The 22,317-nt window shown below is 34.9% G+C and overlaps 1 protein-coding gene across 4 annotated transcripts in view; it reads right to left on the reverse strand.

The window, feature by feature from the left end:
• Nucleotides 1–913: 913 nt before the first annotated feature.
• The window catches only part of PAPOLA (poly(A) polymerase alpha), a 57,437-nt gene continuing 36,033 nt past the window's right edge, over nt 914–22,317 (reverse strand). For 2 of the 4 annotated variants that reach the window (XM_082647118.1, XM_082647117.1), the window contains exons 14-22: nt 22,144–22,263; nt 20,745–20,854; nt 17,349–17,470; nt 13,722–13,864; nt 11,524–11,624; nt 11,095–11,315; nt 7,087–7,149; nt 5,139–5,213; nt 914–3,039 (exon numbers count right to left, since the gene is read on the reverse strand). In XM_082647118.1, the coding sequence (XP_082503244.1) occupies nt 2,944–3,039; nt 5,139–5,213; nt 7,087–7,149; nt 11,095–11,315; nt 11,524–11,624; nt 13,722–13,864; nt 17,349–17,470; nt 20,745–20,854; nt 22,144–22,263 (1,051 nt within the window). In that variant the 3' untranslated portion in view covers nt 914–2,943. The remainder of the gene's footprint in view (nt 3,040–5,138; nt 5,214–7,086; nt 7,150–11,094; nt 11,316–11,523; nt 11,625–13,721; nt 13,865–17,348; nt 17,471–20,744; nt 20,855–22,143; nt 22,264–22,317) is intronic. The other 2 variants (XM_082647119.1, XM_082647120.1) reach the window with 2 other exon arrangements.

The raw sequence follows: 22,317 nt of genomic DNA on the forward strand, positions 1-22,317 counted from the left end.
AACTCAGAAAGCTGTGATATTCATCCCCATGGTTAGGTGTCTGTCAAAGTAGAGCAAGTGTGGCAAGCTCTATCCTGTAGGTGTTAACAATGGCATCGAGGGTGATTTTTACAGTATTTTCCCTCTTACTGAATAGTCCCAAAAGTTAAGTGTTATTTTAATAAAAGGTTATTCTGCATTGCTGTCATATATTTTTACATATACTAAAGGTATTAGAATTTGGAATTTCAGGAATGAAAATATGCACAATTGCATGTCCCTTGAAATAACCTAACATAAGGAGGTCCATCCCTCCATTCAAAGCATTTAAGATAACCATACTGAAAAGCTGGCCATCACATGCATACAGAGCAGTTCATTCCTAACCCTGCTAACCCACAGTTAAGTATGTTGACCATTTAAGGGTTTAAGAAATGTAGAATCTGATTTGCGTTTAGTAAAATGAGAAACAGAGGATCCTAAATTCACTGAAAAACAACAGTGCCACCTGCTGACATTGGAGATAAAGCACCAACTGCTTTGAAAACCGCCAGCTCTGAAAAGGAAGCATATCAACAGTACACTGTCTACATGCATGGAATAAATACAAAGAAAAGATACAGTGTCTATATAAACAGAATAAATATTTTGAAGAGTGGGTCAGTTAAAAGTTAATTATTAAGTACTACATTCATGTTTTCCTCCCTAATGATCAATTATATGAAAAACAAATACCTGATTATGTGAGATATCAATTAACACTAGGCTGCTGCTAACGGCACAATTAACCAGATATAGATCTTTTCTAAATGTAACCAAAGTAAATTCTTTCGCAAATCTTCACTTAGAGCTATAACTTACAAGTAGAAATAATAATATCACTGAAAAAACCAAAAATAGTCAAAAGAAACCAGCCAACTGTGGGATTGTGCTGTTTTTTTTTTTTTATTGTGTTTTCAATGGAGAAATACATCATCTGTTTACAAAATAGCTCTTGAAAAATACAAGGAGTACAGATACTATAAAACAAAGCAAACTCCAGTCATGAGACACTACGTACATCATGCGAAAGCAACAGTCTGATCTCCAAGTTATGAAAACTAGAATTAAAAAGTCACTACACAGAAAAGGTCCAAGTTCCCAGCTTGGCAAAACTTGGGTTCAGTTACATGAAACATTTAATAAACTGAATTCTTTTTCCCCAATGTGTAAACAAAATGACAAGACTAAGTCTGTGCCTGGCAATTTCAATCTAACTCTGAAGCTACACAGAACACACAGACACCTTGTAGACCTCACCTGTTAGTCTGACCATCTTTTCTTCTTAGGTGGTAGGAGGAAGGGCAAGGTGACTGTGCAGAGCAAAGATGTGGGAAGTAGAAGTACTGTATACTAGACATTACAAAGTATGGTGAAAAGAAAGCCTCAATTAATGCATAGCCTAAGGGGGAAAAGACTACACTCCAACTTCGGAAAATTAATTTAGAAGGATAGGGGAAGAGTTTAAGTAATTGCAGTTTAACATGAAAAATGCACGTGTGATAGAATGGAGCACAATGGAGGATTCATAAAACATGCTCATCAGAAAAATCTGTTAGGTTTGCTTTGTCCAGATTAAGAAAGAATAACTAAGCTTATCAACATCTGGCATCCCTCATATCCTGTAAAGATGAATGCTCTGCTGCTTAATTATGTGGAATTATTTATTGATAGGATAAAACAAAACGAAAAAAGGAGTAGAGAGCTGACTAGATGTCAAGTGCTTGCTAGAAATGATTTTTAAATGTTTCTACATGTAAAATTTACTGACAAATTTTGGTCAACCATTTAAAAATAAAAATTTGTTTAAAATTCTTGGAGAAAATGCCTTTTTGCCCACGTGTTTAAAATTGAAAATCAACTTTACTATGGTCAGGAGTTCTGTGGAGTGTACAAAATTCCTCATATTTAGAGATCAAATGGCCGTCCAAGATAGATATCATGTTTCACAGGCATTATTTTTAGTCACCCTAAAATTTCAGCCATGGGACCAAAATTTAGTGTTCTGTGCCATGTGGCCACAGGGTCACTGGTTTCACACCATGGCTTAAGAAAATACTGGCATTTTGTTTTTTATGAAAGAAGTCCTACCTTATGCATACAAGCAGAAAGGGGAAAAGAAAAAGAATGGGGAGGGAGCGAAACCTTTGTTTCAAAGACAAGATACTGAAGGCAAAAGAATACGGAGCTTTAACAAGCTCAAAGAAAAATATTCGTTGGCTGATCGCTGATTTGTATGCACTCTAAACAATTCTATAAATAAAACCAATATAGCATTTCTTAATCATGACCCCCATCAAAACGAAGTATCTCCTAATTATTCTTTCAATGTCAAATATATACCCTAGAGTCGACATTTCATTTTTAAAGGTTACAGCTACCTCATAGATGTACTCTTATCCTTTCTCTGAAGTATAACAGTACACCACTGCACAGTGGCATCCAATTTGAAGACTAATGGTAAAGGAAATTCTTCAGGAAAAAGTGAAAATCCATCAAGCTGAAAATCTAAAATTAGTTCTACTTTCTAATAAAAAAAAATACATAAAAGTGCATCATCACAATAAGGAATTCTTATGCCAGTTTGTATTGCAAATTTTCCAAACAATGCAGCAAACATAAACCCAGTCCAGATGTCAATTATGAATACAAATATAGCTTGAGGTTTTTTTTTTTTTTAAAGGCAGTAATTTTTTGAAATAGTTAATGTAACTGTTGCTAACACAATAATAATAGTACTCCTGGCTTCACATACTAACCTGGACTTCCGATCAAGTGCTGATTAGCCCAGTAAGGGAGGTCACAAAAAAAACCTAAATCCATTTTCAGTCGTGTCTAGTCTTGTACCCTCCATTCTCCTTTCTTAGCATTTGAAGACAACAGGTTGAGTTGGCAGATATTGTTTATGGACCCCTGAGGTTGTTTTTACCGATTCAATCTCAGTTTTATTGAATTCTTGATAACAGGAATAGGATTTGCAGGGAGAGCAGGGATATCAGAAAGGTCTGTACTGGATGTTTTCTGAGAATAAAAGCAAAGAACACAACATTGTTCAAAGTACTATAACTTAACAATGAGATTTACTTCCCACTGCTTTACTTCCTAAGAAATAGATAGGACCTTAACATAACTATTAAAAATTTAAAGAAAAACACTCCAAAATGTTTTCAAAATGGAGTGTAAATAAACATGCCTATTACTATGAAATTGTTTGTTCTAACACTTGTAGAAATTTTCAAGTAAGTAGCAATATTTTAGTAATATTTTAGCAATATACAAAAACTAATTTCAAATACAGCTTTAATAAACACACTCCTCCAACAACCACCTATAATATACTTATTAAGTTCATGTTAAGTTACGTTTACTTGTAATAACACTAACAGCTGTAATATTAACTGGCATCGGAGCACCCCCATGTGGGAGAATACTTAAAGTTCACCTTACACACAGGAGCAGCAGTAGCAGTTAACAGTAGGGAATGTATTATTTTCTGACCCTGTAAATTAAAAATTAAATCTACACAACTGAGCAATAATTTGATTATTCAAAGTTTAGGGAGGTTTTATTATGTTAAAAACAATTAAATCACAAAGCCTTCTTTAACATCCAAAAACATAGAGATGGCATTTTTAAGTGTTTTATTATGGAAAATTCCAAACATACACAAAAATAAGAGCATTATATAACGAACATCTATGTATTCATTATCCAACTTCATCAACTGTCAAATCAAAGCCAATCCACAGTCCTCACACCTTCACTCCCAGATTATTCTGAAGCAAATCCCAGAGATCCTATCATTTCATCTGTAAATATTTCAAGTTTATCTCAAAACAAGGATTCACTGTTAGACACAGTCACAATATTATAATCACCTCCCCAGAAATAAATATGACCCTTATATCACCAAATATAGGGATGTATTTTTTAAAAACTTTTTAAATCAATATAATCATTCCTTTTATATTATATAACTGGGTGATTTTTCTCTCAATGGCTCTAGGGATCTTTTCATTAGAAAGAAAATTCTAATTCCTTATAAAAATATCTAAAAGGCAAACACCCACGGGTACGAATCATGATAGTGATGAAGTCAATAAGACAAACTGTGAAAACAGTTCCCTAGAGATTAACGTGGCAAACCAAAAGGCATGCAATTATAACCACAGAACTTAAGTTTGACAAACAAGTTTGTCCATGTATCAGTATCAAGCACAACACTTCCTAATGTTGTTGGGAGTTACTCCACCCCACAAAATTTTTATTTGGTAAAGGCTATGAAAATAAAAGACATTTCAGAAAGTAGTCATAATATTTATATCACTAGGGACTATGAATGTTAACAGCCAGCAAAAACATGTTGTAAAATGATCACATTAAAATAACTCTGAACCACAAAGCAGCACAGTATCACTGTATCATCAGTTCAGCAGCATCACTGGGCGGCAGTTGTCATCTCAGTTATTTTGTAACCAGTCTAATGTCTACTTAAAGAAAATATTTCCTTTATGTCAGAGTTTGACCTAGACTTTGGAGTGTATTTAATTTGAAAGGATTCAAGAAGAAAACAATTATTTCACAAACAAAATGAAGGTTCACAAATCAATGAAAAGAGTCCAGGTGCCTACTGTATGCAAGGGACTGTCACAAGTAGAATTTCTAGGACAAATGAAAAAATAATTTTAAAGAACTATGGATTACACTAAATTAATAATTGAAAATCGGAGGTGAAAAGTGAGGCAGAAGCACATTTTGAAAATTAAAAGGTATTTTTTTAAAAATCCATGAAGAATGGTTTTAAGTTCTGACTTAAATTTCACTCTCTGACCTACGAACAAAACCTCTCCGTGAAGACTACACATTGTGCAGTGACAATTTAAATGATCTGCAATATCAAACAGCACGTAAGGGGAGGAGTTAGCATCCTGACAGTGCGGAAGAACGGTTCCATCATATCCAGTGCTCTACCTCTGAATACAATAAATACATCTGCAGGCTGGCAATTACTTTCACAAAGATAACTTTATTCAACTTCTGGATATGCTCATTTTAATTCATTATACAACACTAATCTTAACAACATTTATAAAATTCTCCTTGCTTTTTGCACTTAGTACCTGAGAGGCCAACAGGGAAGCCGCTGTCTGAATGGTTTCTGATTGAGTTGTACTTGTCTCTGTATCAAGTTGTTCCTGTGAGACAAAGAGGACGGGGGAGGAAAGAGACTTAAAAAAGGATAAAAGAACATAACTGGGTTTGGTGGCTAATAAAAAAGACAAATTGGAAGACAGGAGGGATCAAGAGAAAGATATGACTACATTACAAAATCATCTATCATCATCAAAGGGTTAATCATCAAAAAAAGCCTTGTAGGTTACTTAACCATTTCAGATACACATAAATGTCTATTTGCCTACTTAAACCTTATAAGGCATGGTCAAAATATCTCATGACTTTTCCAACCAACTCCAACTTGGACATTGTAAACAAGCACTAATTAAAGACACGTACATGCATATTATAAAACGTTGCCCAGACAATAATTAACAGAATATAAACCCAAGCTCAGCTTTAGCTATGTGGAAAAAATAAAACTCATTCAGTATTATTAAATAAAACTACCCAGAAGCACAAAAACGGCTCCCAGGCCTTTAATTAAAAGTAGAAAATGTCTCTAAAACATTCCTCCTTCCTTTTGGTTTCTCTTGCCCTTCTCAATAACCAATGCACTGATTCTACTCTAAGAATCATCAGAAAATACAGGGTGAACTGTTGTCATTCCACTGCTCTAACCTTTTTTAAAGCAGTGCCCAAAAATAATACATATACACACACACACAAATGAAAATAAACATACAAAAATTTGAATTTCTATAAAACTATATAATAATAATACAATGAAATACCAAATTTCTCCTATGAAATTGAAAAGGGTAAACAGTGTACTAGAAATGGAAGACTGCAGTCTCTCTGAAGCACAACTTAGCAATACATATTAAGTTTTAAAAGCATCTATTTGTCCCAGTAATTCCTCTTTCATTAATTTATCCTAATAAAATAAACATAAATGGATGGCAGGTATTTAGCTACAGCCAACGTTACAGTAGAAAAGGGCAACTTCCTTTTTTAACAGAAACAACTGCTAACAATAGGGAACTGGTTGAATAAAATATGGTAACAGCCTTAAGACAGCATTCCATGCAGCTATTAGTAATATTTGTCGATTATTCAATAGCATGAACAATTTTTCTTGGTTTACAGAGTGAATAAAGATTTGAAAGCAAAACGCACTGGTATATATATGCACACACAAAATCTATAAAGACACCAAAAGAATACTTGCTAAAATATCTATCATGGAAATCAGGATAATTTGGGGAAAGGAGGAAGATTTCCAGTTTTTCTTCAACAAGGACAAAAAAGTTAGAAGTCTTCAGTACATTTCAGTTTCTGAAAAAATGACGTTCAAAGTCTAATACGTTGGCTAAACCAATCTTTCCTACCCCATTTACCTTGATTCAAGCCCCTTGCGCCACAGCTTCTAGCCAGAACTGTGTGCCAAAAACTGGTTCTCTAAACATACCACACTCTTACCCCAATAGTGAGACGAACTTCTCATCCTGTCCTACCCCAAATCCTCTGTATCCTTCAAGGACTACCCCAAATCCTATGTCTTCCTTCTATGAAGCCTTTACTAATTCTGCAGTCTTGCCTCTCACCATCCCCACCATCCTCAATTACTTTTTCTCTGATAACGTAATTAACCACTTCTACCCCTTATCTTCTCTACTTAAATATAAGTTCCATTGAAAACAGGAACATCTCACTCATCACTCTATTCCATTTGGTATCCACCAGATAACCCCGCATCTAGTAGGACCTCATACACTTGAGGAATTAAATTTCAGTGCTACAAATTAACACTAAAAAGGGACAAACACTTCTCTAAAAACAACACTGAAAACCTAAAACCTATAGAACGAAATACAGTGCAATATTATAGACATTTCTATCACATCTCTGTACTCTTAATTGTGTATGTATTCCAAGGCTAAATTAGTATACCTTTGTTTCTGTTTTATCATGTCCACTCAAAGCAAGACAGTTAGCATCTTCACTTGTTTCATCCTGTTTTTAAAAAAAAAAGCTTTATTCTCTAAAATGAAAATTTAGATTATTTGCCAATCAATGCTTTAATTTATAAAATTTTTTAAAGTATAAAAATAATTAACCTGTAAGATCGATCAAGTATGTCCTTAAAATAGGTTACTGGTTCACTTAAATTTTTTTTTTCATTTTAACCAATTTGGCTTCAGTTTCTACCAAAATTTTAAAAAAGAACACGAGGAAAACTGTTATTGTTGATCATCACCACCTGAAGTATATTCCCCAAACCACTAAGTTCATAAAATATTTTTTGTAAGGAAGAGAAAAAAAAGAGTTCCTTAATCAAACAACTTAGGAACTTGGAATACTATCACCCCCTTTCTGGGAGATTCACACACATTAGCACATAAAAGGTTCTGAGAAGTTCTAGAAAGAATCTTTTAACTTTCCTAAACTTAACCACAGAATCCCCTGGCTTAGTATGTCTTATTAACATCCTGAAGGAGGTCTGAAAAATGTTCTCCTCAGGTCTTATTTTTTTGATTTATTATAATGCTATTTAAAACAAACAACATATTTTTTTGGTAAAGAGGGAAAATGGGAAACCAAAAATGGTTATACTTTCCCATTCCTGCAGTGACTTGCAATAAACATCACTTTCTTAAGAAAAACAATTTCGGCACTAATTTCTCTGCTCTCTTTACTAGGTAGAACTAAAATTTAATTTTAAATGTGGCTTTAAAACAAGACATAGAAACCACGGCTAACCTACAGAGTAGAAAAGATTTAACACCAATATCAACCAATTCCCATAAGAACTTTATTTGTATCCTGCAAACATACAAACTTAAAAAATACTAACATAAGTTACAACTGGGCAAATTTCAATACCGACTGGATATGTGACACTATGGAATCATTATTAATATTGGTACATATACTGATCGGTGTATACATACACCGATCAGTATATGTACCGATATATAGATCACACACAAATATATATGGTGATAATATACTGTAGATGTGTTTTTGAAATATTTATGGTTGAAATGACATGCCTGGGATTTGCTTCATAACAATGGGAAAGGGAGTAGATTTACAGATGAAAGAAGACTGGCCTTGAGTTGTTAACCATTAAAGCTAAGTGATGTAAATATAACTTGTTCATTACAATTCTGTACATGTTTGAAATATTCCATAACTTTAAATATATATATACATACATATAACATCATTTAGCCATATAATTCAGGTGACAAGGCAAACTTTTTTTCTATTTTTATTTTACATTTCTACCATCTATATGTATTTGAAAAGCTTTAGTATGTGATAAAAATTAAGTAGAACTAAAGTACTTGACAATACCTGAAACTCTCCTATCTGTATACATGTTAGTATATTATTAATTGAGTAGGACCAGTGTTTCTTTCTGGTTTACTAGAATTTTAATACCAAATACTCATTAACGGAGAATGAACGACCCACTAGGAGACCTTCAAAATCAGAATATTTGTAATAATCTTCTTCAACTTTAGCACCATGAGATTTAGGCCTGGGTTCTAATCCTGGCTCTGACTTTAATTAGCTTTGTAAACAGGAAAGCTATTGAACCTCCAGTTCTTCTGGGAAAGGAGATTAGTCTATGAGATAACCTAAAGTCCTAAGATCCCTTACATATCTTAAAATGCTATTTTTGTTAGTCAACTCCATGGAGCTGCCATAAGCAGGACTCAAACTGTGAGAAAATACATAGCACAGAAGATTGCTGGGGGCAGGGGGCGGGGAGTGATGAACCTATATTTTTAAAGATACTTAAGAAACATGAATCAAGGATCTTAATTTACTTACAGATTTGAACAAATAAAAACTATTAAAAAAAAAAAAGCAATGACATAATCAGGGACATTTGAGCCCTGACTAGATATTTGATATTAATGAATTGTTCACTTTTTTAGGTGGGTTTACTTTGTTTATTCTTTTCTCTTTGTAATTATTATCTTTTAGATACACGATTTTAAAAATACTAAGGAAATGATATGACTGAAGTCTGGATTTTGCATCTAAATAATGCAAGTACAGGGAAAATGGAAAGGAAAAATAATTAAGGGTATAGTGGCTGAATTCACTATACCTGAAATTGCATGATGGATACATGGGTACATGAAATGATTCTCTTCTGTATATTTAAATTTTTCTGTACTAAGTTAAAAAATCCTATATTCCTATTGCCTCTCTAAACTAGACATGGAACATGAGTGTTTTCTACCAAGGTAAGTGCTAACGAAATTATAAGCATTGTACTGATATATATTTTGGAACTCTCACAGGGTAAGGAATAAAGCCATTAACATTAAGGAAACAGAATGACAGGTATCTAGAGTTATGCTTACATATACCTTACTAAGGCAAAAAGAACGTGAATTCTGAAATGCTCTGACAACTCCCAACAAATATCAATAAACAGAAAGTGGCATTACACCAAAACTACATTCTTAGGTTGCTGTACAACACAATCATGTAGAATGGGGGCTTTTAATAAAAGATTACTAGGCCTGGAGAGTCTGATTCAGTGTATCTGGAGGAGGCCCTAAAATCTGTATTTTATAAAACAAAAACAAGGGCTTCCCTGGTGGCGCAGTGGTTGAGAGTCCGCCTGCCAATGCAGGGGACACGGGTTCGTGCCCCGGTCAGGGAAGATCCCACATGCCGCGGAGCGGCTGGGCCCGTAAGCCACAGCCGCTGGGCCTGCGCGTCCGGAGCCTGTGCTCCGCAACGGGAGAGGCCACAACAGTGAGAGGCCCGCATACCGCAAAAAACAAAAAACAAAAACAAAAGAAAAACAAAACAACAAACCCTGAAAAACTAATTCTGATGTACAACTGAGGTTGAAAATCACTGCCTTAAGAGATAATTACAGAGACAAATGTATTTCAGAATACATGGTGTAAGATATGATATACTATGCCCATTTTTCATTTGCATTTAGCATCATCAGAGTGACAAAATTCATTAAATTATTCCTGTGTAGTTAACAGTGACTGTTTCCAAAAATCTAAAACAAAAGGATTCAGAATAAGCTAGGAGTAATACTTATAAAGACAATAATCTTTCACTATTAAAAATCAAAACACTGCGTAAGATACCTAGTTTTTTCCACCATTCTAAAGAAACCTTCATGTAATGCACAAATTCCTAAATAAAAAATTATCAACCAAAAATCACAACAAAATTGGTGTTTTTTGGGCTATCATCTCTTGGACAATGGTGAAAGTTTAATTAATAGAAAAACACAATGAGAGTGACTCCAGGAAACAATGAAAGTGTGTTATAAGGCTACTTCTATTTTAACACAAACATCAAAATCAGTGTACACTTTTAATGGTTTTCCTAAAACTATCTGAGACTTTGACAAGGTAAACCAGCCACTATAAAAAGTGGAAGTATTGTTAGAAAATTTCCTGAAGGGCTGGAGGACACAATCATTCAAGGTACCAAAACTAATCTGACTTCGCAGCTTATGGTCAGTCATTCAATAAGAATTCCCTGAGAACCTCTCATATTCAGTGACCCCGTAATATCAAGTACAGTGTAGAGGCTCCAAAACTCCACCTGGATCAAAGAAGCAGAAAACTGTGTCCAAAGGGGCCACCAAAGAATTGGTACACATGAAACATACAGTTATGAGAGAATAATAAATTAAGATGAGATGTAAATCCATGCTAAGTTGTGTTACAGCCTAGACATGCTACAGAAATTTAAACAAGAAACACAGCTTTATGAAAGAGTTAGACACTGAAAAGAGTAGAAAAGGGTGAAAAGAACTCTGGCACTAAAGCACTACCTAAAAATAATCTAAAAGCTTTCCTCCATGCTGCCTCTCAACTTGGGCTCACAAAGGTTTTCTTCCACTGGATTTTAAAACAGGTAAGGTGGTATTCCCATGGCTAACTAACATATAGATACCTCTTCTGTTTTGGTTTTCTTGGGACTCTCCTCTTTATGAGGTGAGGATGTCCTCTTGACTCCTACTATAGGATTAGGTGTCTTTGTTGCTGCATTTCCTGAAGGTCTTGGTGGTGGGTTTACCAGACGTGTTGAAGAAACAACTCTGGAGACCGTAGGCTTTGGTGGTGACGAAATGGCTGGTTGTGTGGCAGTCTGAGGAATGCTTTCACTCGATGTACCTAAGTAGTAAGTACATAAATACATAAAAGTTAAATCATATCAACATCAAGTTACAAGCTTTTTTATTTTATTCATAAGTTTACAGGTAAATAATAAAATGGTATTAAAAAACTGAATTCAAGCTACTTAACTAACGAAGCCATCTTTCAAAATGAAGGCGAAAACCAAATATAATGCAAGTATTTTCAAATCTGTCAATCTCCTTACCCCCTGAGCTTTCACTGGAATTTACTTGTGGCACAGAAACTTCAGTAGCCTGTATGTTGGTCACAGATGCTGCTGTTACAGCTGGAGCAGGACTGTTTCTGCTAAAAATGGGGAAAAAATTAAAAAGTGAAAAAAGCAAAGAGAGATGTATAAAATTCAATAATAAAATGTAGTATGTGCAGAAGTTATTCTCTAAAGTAAATGATTCTTTAGTTTTACTTCTCATACATATATATACATCAGTAACTAACTTTATTTCATAAAATATAATCAACAATCAAAAACACAGAAACATTCTAAAGCAGTGCTAGTCAACAGAACTTCCTATAACTATGACCTATATACCTACGCTACCCAATATGGTGGCCACTATATAGATGTAGCTACTCTACACTTGAAACAGAACTAGTGGGAAATGGAATGTTTGATTTCATTTAATATTAATTACGTTTAAACTGCCGCATGTGGCTAGTGACTAACGTATTTGACAGAACAGCTAAAAAAAATCTGTTCTTATTTGACTTGGGGTAACTGACTTAAATGATTTGGGGTATAAGAAAATACGATCAAAATCTGTGCAGAAGAAAATGGTCTGAGAATTAGAAATAAGTTTCTGCATACAAAACGTAAAGGTTCATGAAACCCTAAAAGCCCATCCAGTGGCCCATATAAACAACAAAGGATCTCAAAACCCAATCCCTCCTTCAATGTTCTGGATCCCACTCACTCCTGTCATCTCAGGAAACTCAAATCACCCCTCCTTCACTGTCCTATCCATTCAACTTTTCTGTCTCAAATAAATCCTATACATTAGCGTTTAAATAATCTCATTTTTATTATCTCCTGAAAGAAAAAAGCGAAAAGTCCTCTGTGGTTATTCAGTCTCTTTCAACTACAGCTTATTCAACTCCCAACTGTTGAATGATGATGCCATGAAAAGGTGGGCAAAGCTAGAGGACTTAGATTTTTGGTGCATACATGACATTCACAAAGCTCCACAGAGCTTTGGAGCTCACTGGTATATGGAAGTAAATGAGGTCAAGAGAGTGGGTGATGCCACACCCCCAATAATACAAAGAAGGCATAAAGGACTAACGAGAGAGCCCCGAAAGGCACAAATATCTAACGATTAAACAGAAAAGAAGAACTGGTCAGAGAACAACCACAGATTCAGGAGAAAACCTGAAATAGCAAAGCAGCTAGTACATAATAAATACTCAGTATTTGTTGAGCAAATACACATCTATTTTACATTCATGTGCACAAACTCAAAAGTACAGAAAGGCTTTTATATAACTCCCAAAATTCTTGTTAAAATTTTTGCTTCACTCAAAAAAAAGATGATGAAACCATTAAAAATAAAAACCTAGAAGCTAATGCTGTACAAATGAAGAATTGTTTTAAAACTACAAGATTTAGGGGCCACGTTGATGCCTAAAGTCTTCGGGTTACATATGACTGGTCTAAAAACATATCACACATTCAAAGTCCAAGAGAATAAAACTAAATTCATCATCTACTGCACCTCGGCATGTTCTATTTCATACGAATCCAAAGATTCATCCCAACCTTCATCTTTGCCATTGGTTATACTTTAACAATCCAATTTTTAAAACTGCTTTTTTCAAAACATTAAAATATAACATGCATTCATAAAAGTGTTCATGGTTTAAGTATCAACTCATTGAACAAAGGGATGGGCATAACCGTCACAATTTAAAATAATAGCAGTACCACCAGAATCTATAATAAACAGCTCCCTTTGAAAATACAGTAGTATATCCATTAAAAAATAAATCTGCAATGATAACACTATAAGGATTTATGGAAGTTAAAGATAAATATGGCTTTTTGTGTTTTAATTTTTGCCAACATAGGCCATGTTTTTCTTTCGAAATAAAAATGTTTAGCTGCTTTAAATGTTCCTAAAAAGACACTTAATTCTTCAAAAGAAATTTCCACTAAAACCAGCCCACATAAATCTCACCTTCTTTAGAAGACCCCTAATATTTTTCATAGATATTTTCCCCCTGCTACACAGGTAATAAGCATCTCCAGGACAGAAACGTGATCTTGTCCCTCTTGTCTGGTTCTCCTTAGCACACCATACAGTTCACCACAGGCAGTAGGTATTTCAACATATGAAACTGGAAGGGTTATTCAAACAGCCACTCCACTTCCTTTCCCTTTTTCCTTACCCCTGAGAGCTGCCAGAACTGTTCAATGGACTGGTCTTCATAGCACTGGTAGGTGAAGGCACAGACATGCTGTTATCACTGTCCATAGACAAGTCGAGGCTGCTGTCATTCAGAGGTGTCAACCTGACACCTTCTGTTGAATGCTGCAATTAATAAAATATTTAATCAAATATACCTTTATTTTATCTAGACCTTTTAAAACATAAACATCTTTTACTTAACTGATAAATGATTTCTACTAAAGAGCACAAATCAATATGTTTATGATAATCAGAAGTGTCATGCTGACTATAAAAGGTGAAGAGCTGGGACACACATACTTCCTGACTTCTAAGGATGCTCAACTTAACCACCGTTCTTCAGTGGGAGAAAAAGCGAGGAAAAAATGCTATAATAAACCTACACACTGAATGTAAAATACACTGCAAATTAAAAAGCACTTTAATATGAAAACACATGTATCTTAAATCAGAGGACTATTAATACATACACACACTCACATATATATATTAGAAAAAAAGTCAATGGTAAAACACGATAGTAACAATGAGTATCTCTGGCCAGTCGGATTAGAAGTAATTTTTTGTTTATAGATTTCAAATTGTTTTACAATGAAGATAAAAATGTAAAATTTCTAAAAAAACTATCACGTAGGTACAATTTAGTGCCACTCCTAGCTATTTGTATGAGTCTCTCAAAAGCAAGAGATTTCCAGTGCTCTATCTGCAACTTAGGATTTTAACATGGTACATTTAATAGTGTTAACTATCCTGTTAGAATAAAAGCAAAACTAATTTTCTGAAAACTAAACTTCATGACCACATATAAATCCTAATGTTGGTCCTGCTTCTTAAAAATCAAAGCACTCAAAACCAGTTACATGGTGCAGGAAAAACCAAAAGCTAAAAAACTATAAATGGTGCTATGGGATAAAAGTTGATTTCTAAATTGACCAAAGTTTCTGTTTTTGCAATCAATGCTATTATAACATCAAATTGATCTCTTCACCTTTTTTTTTCAGAACACTTTTAGTTTCAAGTGTTCGCTTACCTACAAAAACATTTTAATGGAAATAATTTGCATTATTAATAAAAACCCATACCCCGTGTGTGTGTGTGTGTGTGTGTGTGTGTGTGTGTGTGTGTGTGTGTGTGTGTGTGTGTGTGTGTGTGTGTGTGTGTGTGTGTGCAGGTATACACCCACACTCCAATTCCCCAAATGACAAGATAATCTAAATCTTTGAGTTAGCACTACAGAGACACCACCTGCGTACATAAATCAATATTAATCAAATGGGGAAGATGAGATTTGGGAGAAGGGAGAGGAGAGAAAGGAATGCCTTTCGTCTATGAAGTCAGCTGTAAAACCAGTTTTCTTAATATTGTAAAATAAGCATCTTTCCTATGCAAAAAGCTACCACTCTCTCTCCCCACCAGACAAAAAATTTGTTCAGTGAGTAAATTATACTCCATTTCACACAGTTACCTGCCTGACCAGGTGATCAAAAAATAACCTGTGAAGTAACAAGCCAGTGTTGGGGATGATCAGTGAACATGAAGGTTTTAACTGGTTGGTCTGAACACATAACCTTCAAGCTGCTTTGCTTTGCCTCTGTGTCTATATCAAGTTTGGCACAAGAGACTTCAATGCCACAAAATCATAAATATTCTATCAAACTTTCTAATAAAGACAAACAAAGACAGAACATACTACAGAGAAATAAACACACATTCTTTGCATGCAGACTTAGGTCCAATTCACATCTCATAGTACATGACCCTGGGCAAATGTTTGAATCACTCTGTTTCTTCTATAATAGAGACAATAGCTACAGGTTACTGTATCATTAAATATAGAATACCCATCTTCTTTACTGGTACAGTGCTTTGCAAATAGCAGTTAATAAAAGGAAACTATTAATAAGAGTGCAAAGAAAAGATAAGAGTGCAAAGAGCATTTAGTGTGTGCCAGGCACCCATCTAAACTACCTCTTACAGGCACTGGCTCATTTTAACCTCACAAAATACATAACGAGGTAGGTAAAATTAGAATTGTGATTTTAAGGCAAATCAAGAACATGATATTTGTAATACAACTTGCCAAAGTCTCACAGCTAGGATGCAATGGAACCTGAACCTGAACCAGGTAGTCTACTGCAAAATCCTTGCCCTTGATTTAGCTACTTTTGTATCATAATATATTCTATGTTTTAAGAAACAAAACATTATGAAGTTATATTAACTTCATTCCTCTCCTCCCAATCCCAGCCCCAGATAATGAACCATCATCACAGAATGCAGCAGTTTTCATGCTCTAATGCATACTTGTATTTCATATTCTATCTTAAAAGATATATTGTAAACTTTATATAAAAGTATCAAATGATATATATTTATCTGTACTTTTTTTTTTTTTTTTGCGGTACGCGGGCCTCTCACTGTTGTGGCCTCTCCCGTTGCGGAGCAACAGGCTCTGGACGCGCAGGCTCAGCGGCCATGGCTCATGGGCCTAGCCACTCCACGGCATGTGGGAACTTCCCGGACTGGGGCACAAACCCGTGTCCCCTGCATCGGCAGGCGGACTCTCAACCACTGCGCCACCAGGGAAGCCCTATCTGTACTTTTTAACCCAATACATTCATATATGTATCTCTAACTCATGTATTTTCACTGATCTAAGTATTCCATTTTAAGAATAAGCCACTTTTTCGGGTTCAAGCCCTGGTCCGGGAAGATCCCACATGCCACGGAGCAACTAAGCCCATACGCCACAACTACTGAGCCTGCACTCCAGAGCCCGTGAGCCACAACTCCTGAAGCCCAGGCTCCTAGAGCCCGTGCTCTGCAACAAGAGAAGCCACAGCAATGAGAAGCCCGTGCACCGCAACGAAGAGCAGCCCCTGCTCACCACAACTAGAGAAAGCCCACGCAGAGCAACAAAGACCCAATGCAGCCAAAAATAAATAAATAAAAGAAATAATTTTTTAAAGTTATAAAGAATAAGCCACTTTTGAAACCACTTAAAGTAAAAATACTATTGTTATTATTTATTTCTGCACTAAAATTTCAATACAATTTCAAATTTAAAAGTCCAAATAAGAAAATCATGGCTAATAAGTTATACAACAGGAAGCATCAACACCAGAACATCATACTTGAGGTTACCACTGTCAGTGATCTTATAGCCAATAACTTTTAATTTTTAAATAATATACGTGTATAATCCTTATGAAACGAAAATGATTTTCATTCAAAAAGTCACACAACTTACTTGATCCACATATTACCTAATTGAACTTTCTTTACCTTTAAAAGGAAAGGAAATTACATACTGATGTGGGCTATTAAATGGATACCAATAAGAGACATTGAAAAGAGAATATAAATACATATAAATTAAGGATATGAAGCGTTGCCACTAATCTGAAGTCTGAAGGAAGTGTGTGCAAGAAACCTGATTAGGAGCAAGGTTTCACATAATGGAATTTCTCCATGTAATAGGTTTTCAAAATGCTGTGATCTATTTCAAATATGACTTATTAACTCAGCCTAAATTCTGAAATATTGATAGGCTGGATACATAAAACATTATGTTAGTAATGCTTTTTAAAGTACTTTCTCAATTTACCTTTTTCTTTTTCTGAAGCACATGATTAGGCAGTAGTTGATGGAGTTGCTTTCTTCTTACATGCATTGCAGCAATTTTCATGTCAACCTCAAACATCTTGCTGTTTATTGCTTGCCTATAAACTATACAATTAGGAAATTGTTACAAGAAATAGAAACATCTTCATAAAGGCAGTTAAACTAACCCAGGAGAAGCTATTCTAAAGTACGGATCCGTTTTCCATCAATATTGCCTATCTATAAAATTATCAGGTCAAAACCTATCTCACAAGTGTCTCTTACCACAAGGTGTACATAACGAATAAGAACACATAGTATATTAATTCTTCCAGTGTAAAAACTCTTCAAGTAATAAAAGAGTTAACTCCTTAAGAAATGACAGAACTGGAGGGCTTCCCTGGTGGCGCAGTGGCTGAGAGTCCGCCTGCCAATGCAGGGAACACGGGTTCATGCCCCGGTCCGGGAAGATCCCACATGCCGTGGAGTGGCTGGGCCCGTGAGCCATGGCCACTGAGCCTGCGCGTCCGCAGCCTGCGCTCCGCAATGGCAGAGGCCACAACAGTGAGAGGCCCGCGTACCAAAAAAAAAAAAGAAATGACAGAACTGGACAAAAGAGGTTTCTTAAATTCATACTTATTTATGCTACCAGTATAATTTAAAATTCTAGCTCGAGTATGTAACAACCACAGCAAAACAACAAAGTGGAAAATTTCATTCACTCAGTCATAAAACGATTTACTGGGCACCTATACTGTATCACGTGTTCTAGACGTGGGGGATATAGCAGGAAATAAGAGATCAAAAACTTCAGAGTCCACATTCTAGGGGAGAAACACAACAGAAAAAAAGGTAAAATATTCATATCAGATCGGTGATAAGAGCTATGGAGAAAAAATTTGAGTAGGGAAGACGACAGGAAGCTCAGCCTGGAAACTGAGATTACAATTGAGTGAAGACTCAAATTAAAGTGAGTAAATAAACTGTGAGTACCTGGTGGAATCTACTCTAGGAAGAGCAAACATCAAGGACAAAAGGTCCCAAGCATGCCTGGGATGTTTGAGGAGTAACAAAAAGGCCACGGGGAGAAGGGAAAGTAGAAGATCCATAATCCCTTATCTGCAATTGTAAAATCCCCAAAGCTCCCCAAAATAGAAGTTTTTCCTAAGATTGGCACCAAACCTCAACTGGCAACAAACCCTGATTTGAACTATTTGTAGCTATTTAATCTCTCTACCTATACCTTATGTAAATATCTTACAGAAATGTTACGGCCTTTGACTACCAAATGTCACTCCAGACCCCACTGGGAATATTATTTACTAACTTTGTTACCTTACTGGCCTCAAGACATATGGATAAAGGATTCTGAACTTATTAAGTTTTATATATGTCTATATATTTCTGATTATCAATATAAGAAATGAGGTCAGAGACATAATAAGACGACTAGATCACATAAAGGCTTGCAAACCACAGTAAAGATCTGGACTGATTCAGAGTGAGATGGGTAGCCATTATAGGTTTTAAGCAGGTGAGACATGATTTGGCTTAATGTCATTTTGGATGCTGACTAAGAATAGCTGAAGGCAGAACAAGAAAACTACAGAAATGACAGTAATCCAAAAGACCAGTGATAAGTGGCTTGGACTAGGGGTATAAACAGCAATTGGTAGCAGAAATCTCAACATACTCTGAAAGTAGGGACAGGAGGATTTTTTAATAGATTAATACCAAGTATGGGGAAAACAGGATTCAAGGAAGACTGCAAGACTTCTAGCTTGAGCAACTACAAGGACACAGTTGTCACTGCCTGAGATCAAAAAGATTTGAAGAGAAGCTAGAGGAGACCGGGAGTAAGAACTTTGAGTTTTCAACATGTTAAATATGTTTTATTAGAAAATCCCACAAAGTATTCCATTAAAATGTTTCAAGATACAGGACAACTAAATATTTCCTTCCCCAAATATCTGAAAGTTGCTTTAAAATCTTGACGGTTCATTAGCACAATCTTTGATAAGCAGTTCAATTAGGTATAATGTCCAAAACAAATTTTCTAGTCTAAATATCTCTACATGATTTGTTAGTTCATAAATAGTTTAAGTTGACATCAGAATTTTTACTTTGGAAAAAACCGCTACTCTGGTGTTCAGCAAGTGGAGTTTTCACACTCCAAATCACATCCTATAAAATCTGTATAAGTGCTTTTGTTGTCATAATGATTAAGGGCTACTACATGATAGAGACACTAAATATCCTTGAACGTGGACAGTTCTTTGCAATGCACTGTACCATGTCCTATTTACATTCCTAAAAATGAAAAACCTACTTTATCAATTATTTGAATAAGAACTCAACTCAATTTTACATAAAAACAAAGTATTTTTAAGCTGAATTTTCTAGGAAAATTCATGTCACCAATGGCAATGCTGCTGATGGTCTCTGAATCACAACAGGTAACACCTGTATCATAGGAATTCAGCTACCACACTGCTAGTGATTCTACATATAGCTGCAATTACCTACTTAGGTATGTCTTCTAGTCACTGTACCTAAGCATTTACATACTGAAATACATTCTTTTCCTTTTATTTCTCCTTTACATTTAGTGTATGATACTGACATTTAAAAAAAATGTACCGATTTTTGTCTCTCCTTCTCCAAGGAGGTAAAAAACTTTTACTGTTACGTCTGAATGTCCTTAGGTGAAGACTCCTTATTGTGGACAGGTGAGAAAAACACACACTAAAATTTTTTTAAATGGAAAGGAGAGATGTACGAAAGAAAAAATAATTAGTCCCTAAAGAAGACGCACATTCATCGTTGTCGTTAAGTACATTCACCATTCCCTTGAAAATCTGCGTATCTACATAGAGTCTTAGCTTCTGTCAACTATATCCACCATCTGGTCTTTAGTTAAAACATACTACCTTGTATCTCAGGGTACAGGTCAATCCAAAATGAAGCCTTCATCATTGTATTTCCCACCCATGAATTAACATTTGAGTCTATAAATGACATAGAGGATAAATTTTCTCATGTCACCAGAAGTTTAGCTTCACAAATTTCTAAGGTTCAAGATTATTAAGGCAATCAGACACAGATTCAGTCTTTTAAGACAATCAAATATTCAGGTGGTTTCTAATTTCATAAGTAATCGTGGGCAAATTAAAGTGGTTCAACCATTTAACTTTAGGTCTACCATAAGAGGAAAAAAATCATTTATATATTAGACATGACTGAAACTAATAACTAATCCAAAAATATTAAGGTAATTTTGATGATCATTGTAAAATATTCCCAAGTAATTTTAACAGTTATTGCAAATTCCACTATGGTACACATGAAGACAAATTCAAATATGCAAGTACATGTTTTGATTATCTAAGTAGAGATATACCTGTATCTGTGAAAGACTGAATATCGTAGGTGAGATCAACACTGAGATTTTCAGAGTTTTCTGTTTTTTTAAACACTAACCCAATCACCCACATCGTGCGAAATTCTTCCCTGTAAAATAAGAAGCATATTACTATAGTTTATCAGGATTTCATGAAAACAGTTATCAATGTGGTTGACAACCTGAGATACATGGAAATACTCAGAATACAAATATATAAACAAACTAAGTTCTAAACCAAACTGCATCAAAACTCAAATTCCTCCTCCATACCTGCCCTCTATATTCCTATTGCTATATAGAAAACTGGAGTCCTAGGACAAATATACTCTTCATTATCTATGTACTGACAGCCAATATTCTTAGTGATAATCCTAAGTACCAAAGGCACTGCAGAGAAAAATTATGTTCATACTAATGAATGACATGTTTTACAAAAATTTGAAACAAAGAAAAGTAGTGTAGATATAAAAATTTAACTAGACCTTAACATACATTCCTTAAACTTTTAAACTCAAATGAAAAGGCCACATGTACAGAAATCTGACCGCAGCATAATAATAATGGGTGATTCAGCTACTTTTCAACATTTAATGATATATCTACTGAATAGATCAGTCTTTTAATAATTTAGATCGCAGCAACAAAAAAATTTATAAAAAGCTCAAATGCCAACTCTTTTACATGAATGCAAAAGGAAATAATCTGTAGAATCAGAGAAATAGCTATTCTATTACAGCACAATCTTAAATGATCCATTCACTAATATTGTTCAATCTTTAATGCTACTGCATTTTTTTGAAAAAGCTCACTATTAAAACTCCCCTCACCCTCTAAATAAACCCAAGTGGTTATAGGCAAAGTAGAATTTCATATAGGTAACAACACAGCAACAATCAAACCAGAAATTGACCTACAAAAAGATCCTTAAAAGAATAAGGCAAGGCAGCTTTTAATAACATATCTTCTCAATGTTCCAGAACCTATCACAAATCAAATTTCTGCAAGGTCATATCAAAGCATGTTTTCTTTTTCAAAAAATTAAGATAAAAAGCAAAGATCGATGTTTGATATAGCAGCTATCCTGAAAACCACTCTACAAAAAAGGGGACGTGTGTTCAGAAATGCTAAAGTGCAGACCTACAGAATCTGAACTCAAATTAGTTAATAGGCACCTCATCATTACAACTTATTTCAGGGGTGATTTTTTGCAAAAAAAAAAGTGTTTCTCTTCAGTGTTTCTGATCAGGAAACCCTAAACCATAAATTTCAACTTGGTCTGACCCATATGTAATCAACAGAATAGTAACTTGAGTTAATAAAAATTGCCTATAAAACTTCCATGAGCAAAAGTTGAAAAGGGGATGAGGAAACTGGATTAAATTAGAGGACTGCTTACTTGTCAGGATTTTCTTTGGGTGCTGGAAATGACTGGGGATTCACATGAGCCAGTGTAATAAATTCATTCTTCTCCAAACTTCCAACCAGGATTCGGATTTTTGATTCCACCAAGCCCACCCTGAACAAATGTCACTCATTATTAATGAAAATTCTGGTTAATTTTAAAAATAAA

This window comes from Grampus griseus (assembly GCF_964374135.1).
Source record: "Grampus griseus genome assembly, chromosome: 2".
Classification (NCBI taxonomy): domain Eukaryota; kingdom Metazoa; phylum Chordata; class Mammalia; order Artiodactyla; family Delphinidae; genus Grampus; species Grampus griseus.